Source organism: Bufo gargarizans, chromosome 11 (genome assembly GCF_014858855.1).
Source record: "Bufo gargarizans isolate SCDJY-AF-19 chromosome 11, ASM1485885v1, whole genome shotgun sequence".
NCBI classification, from domain to species: Eukaryota; Metazoa; Chordata; class Amphibia; order Anura; family Bufonidae; genus Bufo; species Bufo gargarizans.
Window position 1 is genome coordinate 7,106,837 of NC_058090.1, and position 14,969 is coordinate 7,121,805.

General features: G+C 46.6%; 2 protein-coding genes across 4 annotated transcripts in view; both read left to right on the forward strand.

Moving 5' to 3' along the window:
- MAP4K5 (mitogen-activated protein kinase kinase kinase kinase 5) overlaps positions 1-2,851 on the forward strand; it is a 59,390-nt gene extending 56,539 nt beyond the window's left edge. The window contains 1 exon segment of the mRNA XM_044272673.1: positions 15-2,851. Coding sequence (XP_044128608.1) covers positions 15-102 — 88 coding nt within the window. The 3' untranslated portion in view covers positions 103-2,851.
- A 7,255-nt stretch (positions 2,852-10,106) lies between these two features.
- Positions 10,107-14,969, forward strand: part of CDKL1 (cyclin dependent kinase like 1) — a 38,043-nt gene continuing 33,180 nt past the window's right edge. Inside the window, exon 1 of one of the 3 annotated variants that reach the window (XM_044272463.1) lies at positions 10,107-10,196. The gene's annotated coding sequence lies outside the window, so the exon portion shown is untranslated. Of the gene's footprint in view, positions 10,202-12,286; positions 12,324-14,969 lie in introns of those variants that run through there. The other 2 variants (XM_044272462.1, XM_044272465.1) reach the window with 2 other exon arrangements.

Consider the following 14,969-nt stretch of genomic DNA (forward strand, 5'->3'; position numbering starts at 1 on the left):
CCATCTCCTTGCAGGGTCGTCGTCTTGGAAAGCCGGCCGACCTCAAACCTAACGGCTCACAGCAACCTGTACATCTTGGCCGGGCACGAGAACAGCTACTAGGCACTTTGCATGATGCCAACGACATAGGAATTTCATTTCCATCATAAACTCCTCCTGTTCGGGACTCTCGGAAGTTGTATTGCGACTTGTATTTTTTTTGATCATATCTGTATTATTTGGTAGTTTTTCTTGTTTTTAACCTTTTTGTTTGTGCTGCTGGAAACAGCGAGATCTCCTTTCACCACTATGTGGTGTTGGTTTTTTATTTGGTTGCTTAATAAAAAGCTGTGACGTATGGCCCCTTAAGGATCGGTGGAAGGGGGTGGAGGGAGACCGAGGACTGCCGTCTCTTTCCCAGAATATAGGGGTGCCTTGATGTGTTCTCTTTTTTTTTTCTTCCTTTTCCTGAGTGAATGTAGGAAATCGGGTTGGATTTTTCTGCGTAATCTGTAGCTTTAACCGCAGCGCCACTTACGCTACATGAGTAGACTGTTGGCATTTATGTGTATGGACATCGACGCACCATTTTAGATGAGTGGAGATGCAACCTATGGATGGAGTCTCAGTGCAGTCTCGTCGTATGCTTCCCCTGGTTGTTTCATCGGCAGTACAATGATAGGAATTTGATATGGGTTCCTAGAGCAGGGGCCCTCTGACTTTTAGGGTACGGCCATGGAGGGGGAGCAGAATTTTTGCAGCAGATTTCCATGCGGGTTTGCAGTGGGTTTTACCCCATGAAATCTGCAGTGTGTGTAACCTGATAATTTACGCTGCAGAGTTTAAATCTCCTCCACTTTGCTGTTCCAGTAAATTGCTGAGGATTTTCCGCACACAATTGCCTTATGTTAAAATCCTCAGCATTTACGCCACGTGCGGCCATGCCTGAAGTGTTCATAACCGGCAACTGCTGCGCTGAAAATCACTCCATGTCATTTGTGACAGACCCTTAAAAGCTAGAGTCCAAAAGGAGCTGTGACTGAAGCTTAAAGGGGTATCTGGGAGTCAAATATTGTGTGTGGGTTTGGTCTCTGGGTCACCCCCGGTCAGGCAGGGTGAGGGGGCCCCTTCATTCTTTACACAGGCCGTCCGTTTGTGCATGGTACTGAGCTGCAGTACCGGACACAGCCATACTTGTATAATGGTGCTGTGCCTGCATAGAAAATGAAGGGGCCACAGTGCTCCCGCGTCCTGCATTGTGCTTCTTGTCAGAGGTCCCCTTCATCTTTGACACCCAGAAACCACTTTAAGTTTTTTTTTTTTACATTGCAAATGACCCTTATTCCTCTATATTACATTGTCTTGAGGGAGATGCACCATTTTGTCTCATCTGATCTGCCACCAATGTCAGATAGGAGGGAGTCTCACCTCTGGATACCCACATCTCCAGAATGGGACCCCCGAAGTGAGCAGAGAGCATCTGCACATGCCAGGCAGCCCTCCATTCATTTTTATAGGACTTCCGAAAAAAGTCAAGTGCTGGCTCAGCTATTTCCGGCAGTCCTATAGAAGTGAATGGAGCGTTGGCTGCGCTTGCGCAGTATGCTCTCTATTCATTTCTATGGGACTTTGCTTGGCTTTTTTCTGAACGCCCATAGGAATGAGTAGAGGGCACGCTATACATGCACAGTGCGCTCTCCTTCACTATCGGGGGCCCTTTTTTACATAGGTGTGGGTCCCACCTCTGAGACCTGCACCTGTCCTAGAGATATGCCACCAATTTCTCAGGTGAAACAATCCCTTTATGGTTTGGCGGTCGATCATACCGGTCCCGGTTGCCTTCCTGCTTCCTTTTGGATTCTCTAACTGTATAAAACTTTGGTCTGTTGGGAAACGATCACTCCTAGTCTGGTGGGAGTTGTAGTCTCCAGTGCTATTGCCATAAAGCGATTTCCTGCTGTTACATACGTACTGTCCAGTCCGCCTTCGCTGTGACTCTCTTCTTTCTGATCTTCTGCCATGATGAAGCACCTCGGGGGGGTGGATGTATAGATGGAGGCTCTGGTGCCAACTTTTTACTTGCCAACTGTGATTACAGTCTACGGTATAGCATATAACGCTCCACCCCCGGTGCTATCCTGGCGGAGGTGCTGTATTCTCGCAGCGGCCCCAGTGAGCGACACTACAGGTCATGTCTATAGAACCAGATCTGCCTTCTGTAAATTAGAGCATTGTCTTCCTATTTATTAATCGCCTGCGCTCGAGTGCTCCTTTATCTGCTTGGTCTTTGCAGCAGATTGTATTTTTAACTTTTGTATAGCGGAACTTTTAATGCGTACTCCGTTTTAGTGCCTTCTCATTATACCTATACGGACGGAAGCCATTACGTGCGAGATCAGCGAGGAATCCGGAATCCTCGGGTTATGTATTATAATAAGGATCTATCTTCCAGGGTCGACCTCTCTGTATATTTATCATTGACTCTTCTAATCCCTGCGTAGCTCCTGTTTTAGGAATGATCTTAGCATTAATACTTGAGGCCAAAGTGTTCCTTGCTGCCGTTTCTGGCAATGTGGCGTCGGTGCCTCCATGGCCGCGCTTCCACCTCGTGTGGAGGCCGCGATCCGTTCTCCAGCCGCACACAGCGCTTGTACCAAAGGAGCCATTTGTATCCTCTGTGTGGGCTTTTTTTATTTTTTTTCAAGTACGTTGCCGGCTGTTACTTTATAAGGAATTGGATTATTATTTTTTTATTTTCTCTGATGTGAACACAAGAAATTACCAAAGGCTTCCCGTCTGTAATCTCTCCGGTGTTCCTCTTGCATACGTGTATTGAGATTTGAGAAAACTGAAATAAACCTTGCTAATATTTTGTGTGGTGTTGATTTCTTCTAAAGCCGGGCCTCGGCTGGATGTGCCGATCTCTGCTGGACTCGTATTGCACTGTTGACATTTATGTAAATAATGGGTAGTGATTTATTAAAGGGGGGCTCCGCATGCTAGAAGGGCCCTTTTGACAAGAAGCCAATCACAAAGTGTCACTTTACAGGGATCCGCACCAGTCGGTGATCTCTGGGGAAAGCAGATAGTAGGTGTTGAATTTGCCTGCAGCGCCACCGCAGGAGAACTTAAGCGTTACACAAAGTCCATTCACATCAATATGTTGACAGTGTAACACAGGTTAGGACTGGTCCTCCAAAGCAAGAGGATCCTGAACGGAGTACCCCTCCCATCTATTACAGGGTCACAGAATTTTGGGAAAACTTGATATGTCAGAGATCTATCGAAGGTTTTGGTTTAAGCACGGAGAGCCCCACTGATCCCTAGAACGAGGAGAGGGAATCGCCTGTATTACAGAAAGTCTATGGGCAAATCTTCTGCAGTGAGGAGAGCGCAATATGCAAGCATGTCTCTCTACTCAATCTCGCGATCTATTGGCGGTCTCAGCGCTCAGACCCCCGCCGATCCATATGTCTATGACGCGTTAAACTTTTCCCAAAACTCAGTGACCCTTTAACTCTAACCGGGTGTTGGAATATGGGACAACCCCTTGCTGCAAAGAACAAATGGTGCAGCCACGTTCCAATTTTGATAAATCTCCCGCTAGTACTGATATACAGTTTGTATGTATTTATAGTGGCGGCCATGACACCTTTTTTTTTCCCCTCAGAGGTTCATACTGCCCCATACCTTACAATACACACCCCATAAGAGAAGGCAATTATTTAGTGATCAAACCCAATTTCTTACTTCCTCACCTTGAAGAGGGTCTGCAGCAGCTGGGCTTTTTCTATACTATGAATTATTATTAGTAACCTGCGGGTTACCAAACCTCTATATGACCTTGATGAGGTCTTTGCTTTTTGTGGGTCGGTTTTTTTCCCTTCAGCCAGCAGGGGGCGTACTTTGCTTGCAGCTACTACTGTCTCCATCCAGCATACAATGTTCCCTTCCTATGGTTGTAGAGAATAAACCATGTGGACCAGCAGCTACCGGAGAACAAGCCTTGTTTTATAGCTACTGTTGAGTATTCCATTGTCGTTATAGGGTATCACCTGTAGGATTAAAAGGTGACGTGAAATATCGGGTGACAATGATGAGGGGGGGGGGGGGGTGATATTGGCGAGCAAGTGAACAGTGCGCTGATTTGTTGGAAGCAGGAAAAATGGGTAACCAAAAGGAATTGAGTGACCAGGGCCGATGTGTAGACGACTGGGTCAAACATCTCCAGAACGCCCGATCCTGTAGGGTGCACCCAGGATGCAGTGGTTTGTACCTACCAGAAGTGGTCCAACTGGTGACAGGGTCGTACTGTCACAGCGGGGAGTGGGGGAAACGCCCCACCGTGTGATGTCAAAGGGTAAATGGGATCAGCCTGGCCAAAAAGGAGTAATAAGGGAGCAGGTCACCTCCTACCGCGTCCCTAATCCTCTCCCTGACTCCTCAATGTATGAGCGGACCCCGATGGTGGGACAGCTCATACACTGGATACCTAATATCCTGAGTCGCCCTGGAAATCCCTCACTTAGGAGCAGGGGAGAGACGACCTGTTCATCCACAACACGGAGGAACATGAGTCTCTATCTGAGGCCAGGCAGCAAGGAGAGGGGAATACATACAGCATATGGAGATGGCAGGTAAGCGACACCCATAACACACTTACCTGCCACAGATACACTGACTGGAACCCGTGCACAAGTGCTGGTGTCCACACCAACCTAAAAGGACACAGCACAGACCACACAGGGACCCAGGACACCCTGAACATAACCCACTCCATACAAATAGGGACAGGAAGGGAAGGGGACAATGGGATAACATTGATGACCACAAGGGTGGCCCTCACTGGACAGATGGAATATCAAGACCAGGAGCTTAACTCCAGCACACACCATGTCTAGACTCTAGAGCAGTGTTTCCCAACCAGTGTGCCTCCAGCTGTTGCAAAACTACAACTCACAGCATTTGGCTGTGCGGGCATGCTGGGAGTTGTAGTTTTGTAACAGCTGGAGGCACACTGGTTGGGGAACACTGCTCTAGAGTACCACTGACTCCAGCCAGGAAACCACAGGTAAGATAAAGCACCTAGTGACCACACCCAGTGCTCAGAAAGTCAGAGCTGCTTCAAAATGCGGAAATTCACATTTTTGTACCATGGTTTATAAACGCTATAACTTTTGCGCAAACCAATAAATATACACTTATTGGATTTTTTTTTTATCAAAGACATGTAGCACAATAAATTCTGACACAAACTTGTATAGAAATGTAATTATATTTGAACGATTTAACCAGAGAAAGTTAAAAATACACTTTTTTTTTGAGAAAATTGCGGCCTATTTTGATTAATATCGGAAAAACTAAAAATCTTAGCAGCAATCAAATACCACCAAAAGAAAGCTGTATTTGTGAGAAGAAAAGGAGGTAAAATTCATTTGGGTGCCAAGTTGCATGACGAGCAATAAACCGTTAAAATTGTGAAGTGCCGATTTGTAAAAAAAGGTCCTGGTCACGAGGGGGGTATAAACCTGTGGTCCTTAAGTGGTTAATATAGATGAGGTCAGTGAACTGTAATGAATCCTTTACGTTCCATCTAACGATGCGGCCTACAGATCCATCCGGGGTGATGTCGGGTCGCATAGTGGTCACCTGTTTGGTGTCGCCCTGGCGCAGAACCGTCCGTGGCTGGAGACCCTGACGGTGCAGCCCGAACATGACTATGTCCCCGCGCCGAGAATATAAGGAGTATATGGCGGATCATGACCTCATTCTGCCGCTGTTTGTGGTCACCATAGGGACAGGCTCCTGGTAAACATCAGTAATCGCTTCCTATACAGCCAGACGCCGGGGATTTGTCCCCTTATTAGTGAAGCTCCAGGAGACGGAGTCGTAGAGGTAATTGGAGTAATTTCCTCTCTGCAATCTGTGAACAAGAGATGTGGCTGCCGCTAACTAATGACGAGTTTTTCAGGTAATTGGCGGTATACGGGCGGAGGCAAAAATAATAATCAGATTTTACAATTAAGGCTCCACGGGCCATAAAAGCGTAAAGAACCATAAAAAGTCCAGGGCGGCCACAGACATGATGGTCAGCGGATAATATGGAAATGAAGTCTGGGAAAGCTAGGGGGACAATATGGCCGCCGTTACAGGTAATGATAAATCCACGTCACCCCTGTGGTGGTGATATTGGTTGTGGGGTACATTGGATGGTGTCTCATGACGATAACCCTTACCCATATGACCCATTGAGACCTATGGACGTCATATAGCGGGGTCCTCACTGGAGACCCCCCCCCTGCTGTGAGCCAGAGAACAACTTTGTAAGAGCATGATAGATTCAAAGAGAGCCTCGGTGTCATGCTCCGCCCCTTGTATCTGGAGTGTTCCTTTAAGAAATGGCTGAAAAGTTTTAAAGGACGTATATGTACTGGAGCTTGAACTGGTTAAGTTTAAAGGGCATCTGTCAGCAGTTTTGTCCCTATGACGCCGGCTGACCTGTTACATGTGCGCTTGGCGGCTGAAGACACCTGTGTTGGTCCCATGGTCATATGCGGCCGCATTGCTGAGAAAAATTATGTTTTAATGTATGCAAATGAGCCTCTAGGAGCAACGGGGGCGTTACTGTTACACCTAGAGGATCTGCTCTCTCTGCACATTGATTGACAGGCAGTGTAAACATCATCACATCTGATCTTGTCAATCAAAGTGCAGAGAGAGCAGAGCCTCTAGGTGTAACGGTAACGCCTCCGTTGCTCCTAGAGGCTCATTTGCATATATTAAAACATCATCTTTCTCGGCAATGCGGGCACATATGAACATGGGACCAACACAGATGCCTTCAGCCGCCGAGCGCACATGGAACAGGTCAGCCGGCGTCATAGGGACAAAACTGCTGACAGATGCCCTTTAATGTTAAGGGGATTTCTCGTATTGCTCGTGGCTCGACCACTCGCTCTCTATTCAGGGCAGGGAGACGTCTGTTAATCATTTCACTTAGTCTACGAGAAAGTGCTTTATTGTTTTAATAAGTGACCACTCCGCTGACTGCGGAAAGATAATCTCTTCCGTGAATGGGAAGACTTAGGGTCTATTCACACGTCCGTTGTTTCTTTCCTGATCTGTTCCGTTTTTTGCTGAACAGATCTGGACCCATTCATTTTCAATAAGTCCTGAAAAAAAATCTGACATTGTGCCCTTTGAAAATGAATGGGTCCAGATCTGTTCAGCAAAAAACGGAACAGATCAGGAAAGAAACAACGGACGTGTGAATGGACCCTTAGGCTTCATGCACACAAACGTATTTTCTTTCCGTGTCTGTTCCAGGTTTTTTTCCGGACCGTATATGGAACCATTCTTTTCAATGGGTCCGCAAAAAAACCTGAAGTTACTCCATGGGCATTCCGTTTCCGTATGTCCGTATTTCCGTTCTGCAAAAAAACAGAACATGTCCTATTATTGTCTGCATTACGGACAAGGATAGCGCGGTTCTATTAGGGGCCAGCTGTTCCGTTCCGCATAATACGGAATGCACACGGACGTCATCCGTTTTTTGCGGACTGCAAAATACATACGGTCATGTGCATGAGGCAATATCAGAATGCGCCACGTCTAAAAGTCAGGCTGCTGAGTCCGGCATCACACAGTTTTGTGGCTTACAAGAAAATTTTAACTAAAATAAAAACCCCAGATGAGGATGTTACACGGAAGTGTATGGGTGTTTATTCTCGCTTGAGGTGTGATTTTGGAGTCTGGTGTTTCCCTCTTTTTTTGGCATTTTTGTCCCATAGACCTTCATTGTTCTTTTTTTTTTTGCTCTGGGTGCCAGTGTCTATAGCATTTTTTTTATAGCATCTTTAGTACTAATTGTAAGAAGGTACAAGGAATCATCGTGGATGATAGGGTACGTGTTGCCAAGGTTCCTGTCCTCGGTGAAGTAAGAGCTGGTTTTTATGTGTCAGCAGCGGTTGCTGTTTGACACATTGATACTTAGTATGGCTGTAATAGCTGATCTGGGACAGCTCTTACTGGGAGTAGTCAAAGTGCTGGGTGGGTGACTACTCCCCATGTTCCAGGCCGGGTTTTGCCAGGCATAAAAAAAAAAACAGCCAGCACTGCCAGGTGAAGAGGATTACCTCCGTCTGACAGTGGAGCTCAGGAGGTCTGTGTGCTATGATCTGAGGCCTGTGTTGGGATCCACGCTGGAGGGCTCAGACCCCTGTGAGGGCGAACAGGCCGCTTAACGCCTGCCTGTGGACTTGACAAGGCAGAACTTCCAACAGGGTGTGAAGTAACACCCAGGAGAAATGGTGACCGTTTTGTATATGAACTTTTCATGTGTGTGAACGATCACCAAGCAACTTGCGTTTTTGTTTTGCTTTCACGTGTGAATAAACACTGATGTTTTAAACCAAGAACTTGTACTTTGCCTCTGTGCTGCACCCGCTAATCCTAAGGCTGGGTTCACACCTGAGCGTTTTACAGCGCGTTCCTACGCGCTGTAAAACGCACAACAGGCAAGAACCAATGCTTCCCTATGGGAATGGTTCTCACCTGGGCGTTTTACAGCGCGTACGATCGCGCTGTAAAACGCCCGACGCTCAAACAAGTGCTTGAGCTTTTTTTTGGGCGTTTGTCGCGCGTTCCCGCACATAGATATTCAGGAACGCGCGACAATGTGTGCACGCCTGTCTCTGTATGCGCGATTGTAAACGCCCGTACAATCGCGCATACAGAGCGCTCGTTTCAGAACGCTCAGGTCTGAACCCAGCCTTACTGCAGAGCGAATCCCCACACAATGCATTTTCTCATTCTGCTCTACAGAGGTGGTAACTATGGCGGCCATCAGGGTTGCCAACCGTCCAGAAATTTCTGGACAGTCCGTAAAAATAGACACATTTTTTCCTGTCTTCTTGAGAAAAAAAATGTGTCCAGGATATATATTTTTTAAGGCTGGTGGTACTTTTTTTTGAATATTTTGGTGGTAATTATCATCATTTCACAGCTCACAGTAAGGCCCCCTGCACACAACCGTTTTTTTCCCCCGTTTACTGGCCGTTTTTGCGTTCCGTATACGGAACCATTCATTTCAATGGTTCCGCAAAAAAAAATGAATGTACTCCATATGCATTCCGTTTCCGTATTTCCGTTCCGTTTAAAGATAGAACATGTCCTATTATTGCCCGCAAATCACGTTCCGTGGCTCCATTCAAGTCAATGCGTCCGCAAAAAAACGGAACCCATCGGAAATGCATCCGTATGTCTTCCGTTTCCGTTCCGTTTTTTGCGTAACCATCTATTGAAAATGTTATGCCCAGCCCAATTTTATCTATGCAATTACTGTATAATGTATATGCCATATGGAAAAACGGAACAGAAACACAACGGAAACAAAAAACGGAACAACTAATCTGTAAAAAACGGACCGCAAAACACTGAAAAAGCCATACGGTCGTGTGCAGGAGGCCTAAATGCTGGTAATGAGGTGTTATCAGTATATTGAGCTGTAGACATGTATTACTTATCATTCATTATTGTTTTACAACATGTCCGTAAAAAATGGCAGCTGCCCGTGATTTCTGGATAAGTTGTCCAGGAAAAAGAGAATTTCTGGTTGGCAACCCTGGCGGCCATCATGTCCAGGCGGCAGACGCTCTGAATCACAGACAGGACAGCATTCAGCTCTGGCACTTTATAGTTTTGTCCATTTTTATTAATCAATATAAAATTAATTAAAGGGGATGTTCAAGATTTGGCCATTTTCTGACAAACCCTTGGACCATAGTGATGACAGGCGACTGTGCCCTGGCTGCGTGGATGGAAGATCCTGGAAGACTATAACTACAGGAAGCTGGAGGCAATAAAACGACTAATTCTGAGGTAATTTATTTTCAAATTTTTATAAATTTTTTTTTATAAAATGAAGGATTTTAGAGACCCCCTCCATACACAGTGACAGCCCCCTGCGGCACCCAGTCCCGTGAGGCGCCTTCATCACCTCAGCAGGTTGTATTCTGAGGGACAAGCAGCAGCCGAAAACTGCGGAATGTTTCCCCTGTGGCGGGAGAGAAACAGAGACAGCCGATTGGTAGAGTCGGCAGAGGGCGGGGCTTGTGTTGCCATGGAGACGGACCGTGCGGAGTACTGCAGCTGTCAGTGAGCGGGGAGTTCAGTAAAGGACTCTAAAGCGCACGCCGAGTACACCGCTGTCCTGTGTGTGCAGGTAAGTGCCCCTCACTGGGAAGACCTACGAGTACACTGCTGGTGCTATCCGCCACAACAGGAGCAGCGTATTATTACACCTTGACTTTCCGACAAGCTAATGTGCAGTGTACTCGGCGCTTATATCCTCAGTGTATGTGCAGTGTACTCTGTGCTTGTATCCTCAGTGTATGTGCAGTGTACTCTGTGCTTGTATCCTCAGTGTATGTGCAGTGTACTCGGCGCTTATATCCTCAGTGTATGTGCAGTGTACTCTGTGCTTGTATCCTCAGTGTATGTGCAGTGTACTCTGTGCTTGTATCCTCAGTGTATGTGCAGTGTACTCTGCGCTTGTATCCTCAGTGTATGTGCAGTGTACTCTGTGCTTGTATCCTCAGTGTATGTGCAGTGTACTCGGCGCTTGTATCCTCAGTGTAGGTGCAGTGTACTCTGCTCTTATATCCTCAGTGTATGTGCAGTGTACTCTGTGCTTGTATCCTCAGTGTATGTGCAGTGTACTCTGCGCTTGTATCCTCAGTGTATGTGCAGTGTACTCTGCTCTTATATCCTCAGTGTATGTGTAGTGTACTCTGCTCTTATATCCTCAGTGTATGTGTAGTGTACTCTGCTCTTATATCCTCAGTGTATGTGCAGTGTACTCTGTGCTTGTATCCTCAGTGTATGTGCAGTGTACTCTGTGCTTGTATCCTCAGTGTATGTGCAGTGTACTCGGTGCTTGTATCCTCAGTGTATGTGCAGTGTACTCTGTGCTTGTATCCTCAGTGTATGTGCAGTGTACTCGGTGCTTGTATCCTCAGTGTATGTGCAGTGTACTCTGCTCTTATATCCTCAGTGTATGTGCAGTGTACTCGGTGCTTGTATCCTCTGTGTATGTGCAGTGTACTCGGCGCTTATATCCTCAGTGTATGTGCAGTGTACTCTGTGCTTGTATCCTCAGTGTATGTGCAGTGTACTCGGTGCTTGTATCCTCAGTGTATGTGCAGTGTACTCTGTGCTTGTATCCTCAGTGTATGTGCAGTGTACTCGGTGCTTGTATCCTCAGTGTATGTGCAGTGTACTCTGCTCTTATATCCTCAGTGTATGTGTAGTGTACTCGGCGCTTGTATCCTCAGTGTATGTGCAGTGTACTCTGTGCTTGTATCCTCAGTGTATGTGCAGTGTACTCTGTGCTTGTATCCTCAGTGTATGTGCAGTGTACTCTGCTCTTATATCCTCAGTGTATGTGCAGTGTACTCTGCTCTTATATCCTCAGTGTATGTGCAGTGTACTCTGCGCTTGTATCCTCAGTGTATGTGCAGTGTACTCTGCGCTTGTATCCTCAGTGTATGTGCAGTGTACTCTGCGCTTGTATCCTCAGTGTATGTGCAGTGTACTCTGCGCTTGTATCCTCAGTGTATGTGCAGTGTACTCTGCGCTTGTATCCTCAGTGTATGTGCAGTGTACTCTGCGCTTGTATCCTCAGTGTATGTGCAGTGTACTCGGCGCTTGTATCCTCAGTGTATGTGCAGTGTACTCGGCGCTTGTATCCTCAGTGTATGTGCAGTGTACTCTGTGCTTGTATCCTCAGTGTATGTGCAGTGTACTCTGCTCTTATATCCTCAGTGTATGTGCAGTGTACTCTGTGCTTGTATCCTCAGTGTACTCGGTGCTTGTATCCTCAGTGTATGTGCAGTGTACTCTGTGCTTGTATCCTCAGTGTACTCGGTGCTTGTATCCTCAGTGTATGTGCAGTGTACTCTGTGCTTGTATCCTCAGTGTATGTGCAGTGTACTCTGTGCTTGTATCCTCAGTGTAGGTGCAGTGTACTCTGTGCTTGTATCCTCAGTGTATGTGCAGTGTACTCGGTGCTTGTATCCTCAGTGTATGTGCAGTGTACTCGGTGCTTACCTCGTGTCTATATTGTGTGATCGTAGCCGGAAGGTTTTGTTCATTATTTCTGATGATTGGTTCTTGGCAGTTTTTCCCTGTAAGTAAATTTACTGACGTAGGCAGCAGCAGTTAGGAATAAATAGAATCTGTTAAAAATTGACGTTCCCTTGGGTCGGACACGTCTTGTATTTAGCATTAGTGAACCATTTCTTGTACTCACAGCTGAGGTTTTGGAGCTTTGCGTGAAGGAATCGGTGAGAGATTTTGTTGACATTTTTATATTACTATGTTGTATCTACGTGAATTATTCTCTTTGACAATTGTAATTGTGAATTTTTTGGAATATAAATGAAATTATAAAAAATAAAGGCAGTGAGAGATTAATGGCCGGAGTCGCTGTAATGGGACGTGTCACCAGGTCTCATCATTTCTCATATTAATAACTGTTTTATTTTGTATCTTATTTTTCATGTTTTCATATTTTGTTATTATTGGTTATATTTATTCTATTGTAACTGTTGTATGCTATGTGTCAGGTCTAGCACATAGAGCAGCGGCTATCTGGCTGCGGGGAAACTATGGGCATACTGGGAGTTGTAGTCTCCCAAAGGCTAGGGACCACTAGCCTAGAGGATACAGTAATCTTGACTTAAAGGGGTATTCAGTTTATATCAAGTTATCCCCACAGGATAGGGAATAACTGTTATGATCGGTGGGGGCTCAGCTGCTGGGACCCCCACTGGTCATACGAACAGGAGCCCCGTACCCCACATCCTTTTCCCCCTGAAATGAATGCGGGGGGGGGGGGGGGGGCAGCTCAAGCTTATTCTCTATGTCTATGTGATTGCCGTAGAGTATTTCCAGCAGCACTGCACATGCTCGACCTCTGCTCCATTCAGTGGTCATGCATGTGCATTTCCATTCAAAGTCTGTAGGACTGACAGGGCAGCGTACAGTGCTCGGCTATCTTCTTCAGTTCCATACAGGGAGCCTGCATGACAGCCGCTCTTCTGGACTGGGGGGCTCGGGACCTCCGTTCTAGTGATCACTGAGCCTCCGGTGGTCATACATCCTGCAGATAAGAGATGAGCGTTTTCCATGGGCCGCACCTTCTGTACAGACCGGGTTGGACGTCGTCCAGTTTTATATTCATCGACCGGTTTTGGGCTTGGCAGACGATGATGAATGATGCTTTGTGAGACTGATAAAGCGCGGATTTCCGGTTATCACGTACACGCAGAATGGGATGAGACGCCGTTGGTAAGATGCAGAATCTAATGAATGCTCTTCTGGGATGTTAGCCGAACGGTCAGTAGTCCGTGAAGAAGTTTGATTACTTTGGGTATGGTCCTCGCCGTGATCCAGGTCGCGTCCTGGGCTGAAGATCTGGGTCTCCAGCCAGACATTGAGTTATGGTCATAACTACCAGGGAAACAACTGCTATGGGGAGGGTGGGAGAAGAGGGCAATGAGAAATGGGTTCAGATCACTGAGAAAGAAAGGACTCCCAACATCCCCCCCGATCAGCTGTAGTGGCTCCGGAGCCGGAAATAAGCGCAGGGTCTACACAGCTGGTTACTGCAGAGCTGCTCTCACCCGGAGTAATGTTATCATAGCTATATCGGTGCAGAAAGCCCTGCTGTCCAGTGACACATTCACCCCAACCCCATTTATCACTTCAATGAGGCCACAAAAGACGCCGACCGCATACTGTGTGCTGTCCGCATCCGTATTTCCGTTCCACCCACAAAAAAAAATCAAACATGTCCTATTCTTGACCGCATTACGGACAAGGATGGGGCTGTTCTATTATGGCCTAGACATTCCTTTCCGCAAAATGCGGAGTGCACACGGCTGGTATCCATGTTTTGCGGATTCGTAATTTGCAGACCACAAAACGGGCAACGGTCGCGTGCGTAAGCCCTTAAAGCTGAATTTATACATGCGTGCAGATTACACGTGGACCTATTAATTTCTGTGAGACCCCGGAAAATGCGGACAGCACACGGATGTCATCTGTGCTGTCCGCCTCCGAGTGGCCGTGCTGCAAATTATCAAACGAGTCCTATACTTGCCGGTTTTGGGAACAAGAATAAGAATTTTTATATCGGGACCCTCAAAGTGCAAGATGCGCACGGACCGCAAAATATATACAGTGGTGTAAATGTAGCCTCACATTCACACGATGCTGTGGTGCAGTTTCATATATGCAGTTAAACCACTCGAAGACTCTTCAGCTGCTAACACAGCGATAATTCTGCTTTATTTTATTATAATTTTTTTTTGGTACCTTTTTTTCTTTTTCCCTGGGAGCTCCAAATATGCACAAAAACCACAGCATGAAAACTCAGCATTAGGGCTCCTGCACACGACCGTATATATTTGCATGTCCACAAAAAACGGATCCGCAAAAAATACGGATGACGTCCGTGTGCATTCCGTATTTAGCGGAGCGGAACAGCCGGCCCCTAATAGAATAGTACTATCCTTGTCAGTAATGTAGACAATAATAGGACGTGTTCTATTTTTTTGAGGAACGGAAATATGGACATGCGGAAACAGAATGCACACGGAGTAACTGGTCTTGTTTCGTTCAGTCATTCTTCGCTGTGGACGGTTCACTTTCTGTGGGGGGCAGCAGCTCCTCACATCTGACAGTCAAGCACCTGCATCTGCCAGGAGCGCTCAGCTCTTACTAACCCTTTCCTCCCCTGCACAGAAAATAGTCCGCCAGGCACCGTCCCAGCAGTTCTAAAATGAACACCACATATGTAATGCCCCAGTTGCCTTCTCCGCTGTCTAGAGAGAGATATAGCGGTTACCTCAATGAGATTAGGGATAGTATGGGTCTGGGTCGCTTCACCAGCACTAAGAGGAGGAAGAGAGAAGGGAAGCTACTGA